Source organism: Melanaphis sacchari, unplaced genomic scaffold (assembly GCF_002803265.2).
Source record: "Melanaphis sacchari strain LSU unplaced genomic scaffold, SCAv2.0 Contig347_pilon_pilon, whole genome shotgun sequence".
Taxonomy (NCBI): domain Eukaryota; kingdom Metazoa; phylum Arthropoda; class Insecta; order Hemiptera; family Aphididae; genus Melanaphis; species Melanaphis sacchari.
In genome coordinates, this window is record NW_020271211.1 from 1 (window position 1) to 2771 (window position 2771).

Sequence of the window (2771 nt, forward strand, 5' to 3'; positions counted from 1 at the left end):
TATATTATTATATTTTCTAGATTGTTCATTTAGACCAAAAAAAAAAAATTATTTATTTATACATTGATCTCAAGAAAAAAGAACCTGATATTAAGTATTTAGATTTAGTAGATAAATTGTCAGAAGAAAGTGGTATCGGAATTGGAACAGTTAGAAAAACATTGAGTGAGTATAAGTCTTCTGGCACAGTATCTTCACCAATAAATAAGAAAAGACGATTATCAATCATCGAAAAAGTGGATGATTGTAACAAAAATGAAATTCGTAAGAAAATACATGAATTTTGGTTCAGAAGAAAATTTCCAACCATACAAAAAATAATAAGAGTAGTTAAAAATGACCCTGATCTTCCAAATATTTCACGTACTTCATTTCAGAGGTTATTAAGTGAGATGCAATTTGAGTACACAAAAAGAAGTGTTCTTATTGAAAAAGATGAACTAGTCTTATGGCGGCGCAAATATATTTCAGACATACGGCGTTATCGTCAAGAAGGAAGAACAATATATTATTTAGACGAGACTTGGATCAATTCCAATGATTGTTCGTCTAAATTGTGCGCCGATACATCTGTTAAATTTCAAAAAGATGAATTCCCAAGAGATATACCTACGAGGTCAAGTAATCCTAGGAAAAAAGGTAAGCAACTTATTATTGCTCACATAGGGTCGTCTGAGGGGTTTGTCACAGGTGGTCTTCTGTGTTTTGAAACCAAGAAAAACACAGTTGACTGCCTGGACGAAATGAATGGCGATAAATTTTTCGAATGGTTCTGTAATATATTACCTTTATTAAAAGATGACGCGGTGATAGTTATGGATAATGCACCATACCATTCTGTGAAAAAAGAACAGGCACCTACCATTTATTGCGAAAAAGATGCAATACTTGAATGGCTGAAATCCAAAGGTGTTGTAATTACGGAACCCTATATGCTCAAATTTGAGTTATTACAAAAAGTCCAACAGATAAAACATCAATATGAAAATTACGTTGTAGATGAAGAGGCCAAAAAGTTTAATAAAATCGTACTGCGTTTACCTCCGTATCATTATGAACTCAACCCCATAAAGTTGGCGTTGTCGATTGTAAAAACACATATTAAAGAAAATAACACGACTTTTAGTTTAGATGACATTCAGAAATTATTAAATGATGGCATACAACGAGTGACACGTGAAATGTGGTCTGATTTTATTATCAATACCTTAAAAGAGGAGGATAAATTTTGGCAGGTAGACTTCGTTTCCGACGAGATGTTGGAGAAGTTAAATATGACATCACTTGTTTCATTAACGGCGGCAGAAGAGACGACTTCTGATTTAGAAAACAGTGAATAACGTATTTTTAAACTATAATAGGTATCTTTGTAAATTAATAATTACAATCATATTAATTTAATTTTGTTTAATTTAGTTTTTATATTATTGTACGTATTTGAGTACTTCTATTTTATTGTGATTGTTTTATACTCTTATAATTTATTAGTACATTATATTATTATTATATTTATAGTATTTTGAAATTATTATAATTTAAGCAAAAAATGAAGTCTAATACATATAAGTTTGTATGGTACTATAAAGAATAATACAATACATAAAAACTATATTATGTTAATTGTTATATTACCTATTATGTTTGAGACGTTATCTTATTCAGTTTAAGATTTAAATCGTTTTTTTTTCGTAAATAAAAATGACTGCTAAAAATTAATATTGTTTTGTAAGTATTTATTTATTTTTATAATTATGACGTTTTTAATTTATTTAATTAGGATTTAATTTTAATTTTTTAAACCTGATAATAATAAATTATTTCTTGTTCAATTGTATTCATTTTATTAAATTACACGTATCTGGTCATTTCATGATGGTTTTAATAATAATTGTAAATACAATAAAAGTGAGTGTAGGATTTTGTGTTTGATGAAAAACAATAAGATAAAAATTTAATAAATGTAATATAAAAAAGTAACTGTACATTATTGTACAATATAGGTGATAAAAAATAATTGAAATTGAAATTATTTATTAATTCAATACATAAAATCCCTCCCCTTAACATAATAAATATAAAAATATTATTATAATGTAATACGTCTTTACAACGTATTATGATATTTTTTTGATCATCTGTGTATATAGCGGTGGTTGTCTACTACGAATATTAAGCACATACACGGAAATGGTCATCAATAAATTTTACCAACAAACTTCGTTAGCAAATTAAAAATATTCGGTAATAAAAATTAACTTTTAAAATTCTTTTTTTTTTTATGAATATTTAGCCTGCCGTTATAGTAAACACAAAAGCTTATGGTTTTGAAGTTCGGACAATATAGACCTTTATGTATTTTATAACTATAAATACAACTTAAATTTATATGGTATATAAATTATAAATAGCTTGTGTGCCATTCAACATATAATAAATTAATAATAAGATTAATTTTGTATGGTAAATATTTGCTTCTACAATGTAAACCTCCATATTATGAAAAAAATAGTACAATAACAAAATGGTTTGATCTTTTCATAAAAATGTGACAGCTTTGTAAAATATTTTCGTAATTTGCAAAATATGAAAAAGAAGTTTCTATTTCAAAAAATGGACACCTTTTCATGAAAATAATAATTTTACAAAGTAGCTACAATATATATATATATTTATATGTATATATTATATACATACAATAGAAACTGTAATAACACAGCCCACAGGTTAGAATAATAAACCGGTAATGATAATATATTGAAGATCCTAGCAAA

The 2771-nt window shown here is 26.3% G+C and overlaps 1 protein-coding gene across 1 annotated transcript; it reads left to right on the top strand.

Annotated features, from left to right (window-relative positions):
* The first annotated feature begins 24 nt into the window (after positions 1-24).
* LOC112596748 lies at positions 25-1404 on the top strand. Its single transcript, XM_025342529.1, has 2 exons — positions 25-639; positions 799-1404. Exons 1-2 carry the CDS (start codon positions 393-395, stop codon positions 1338-1340), a joined length of 789 nt encoding a protein of 262 aa, XP_025198314.1. The 5' UTR covers positions 25-392; the 3' UTR covers positions 1341-1404.
* Positions 1405-2771: the final 1367 nt, after the last annotated feature.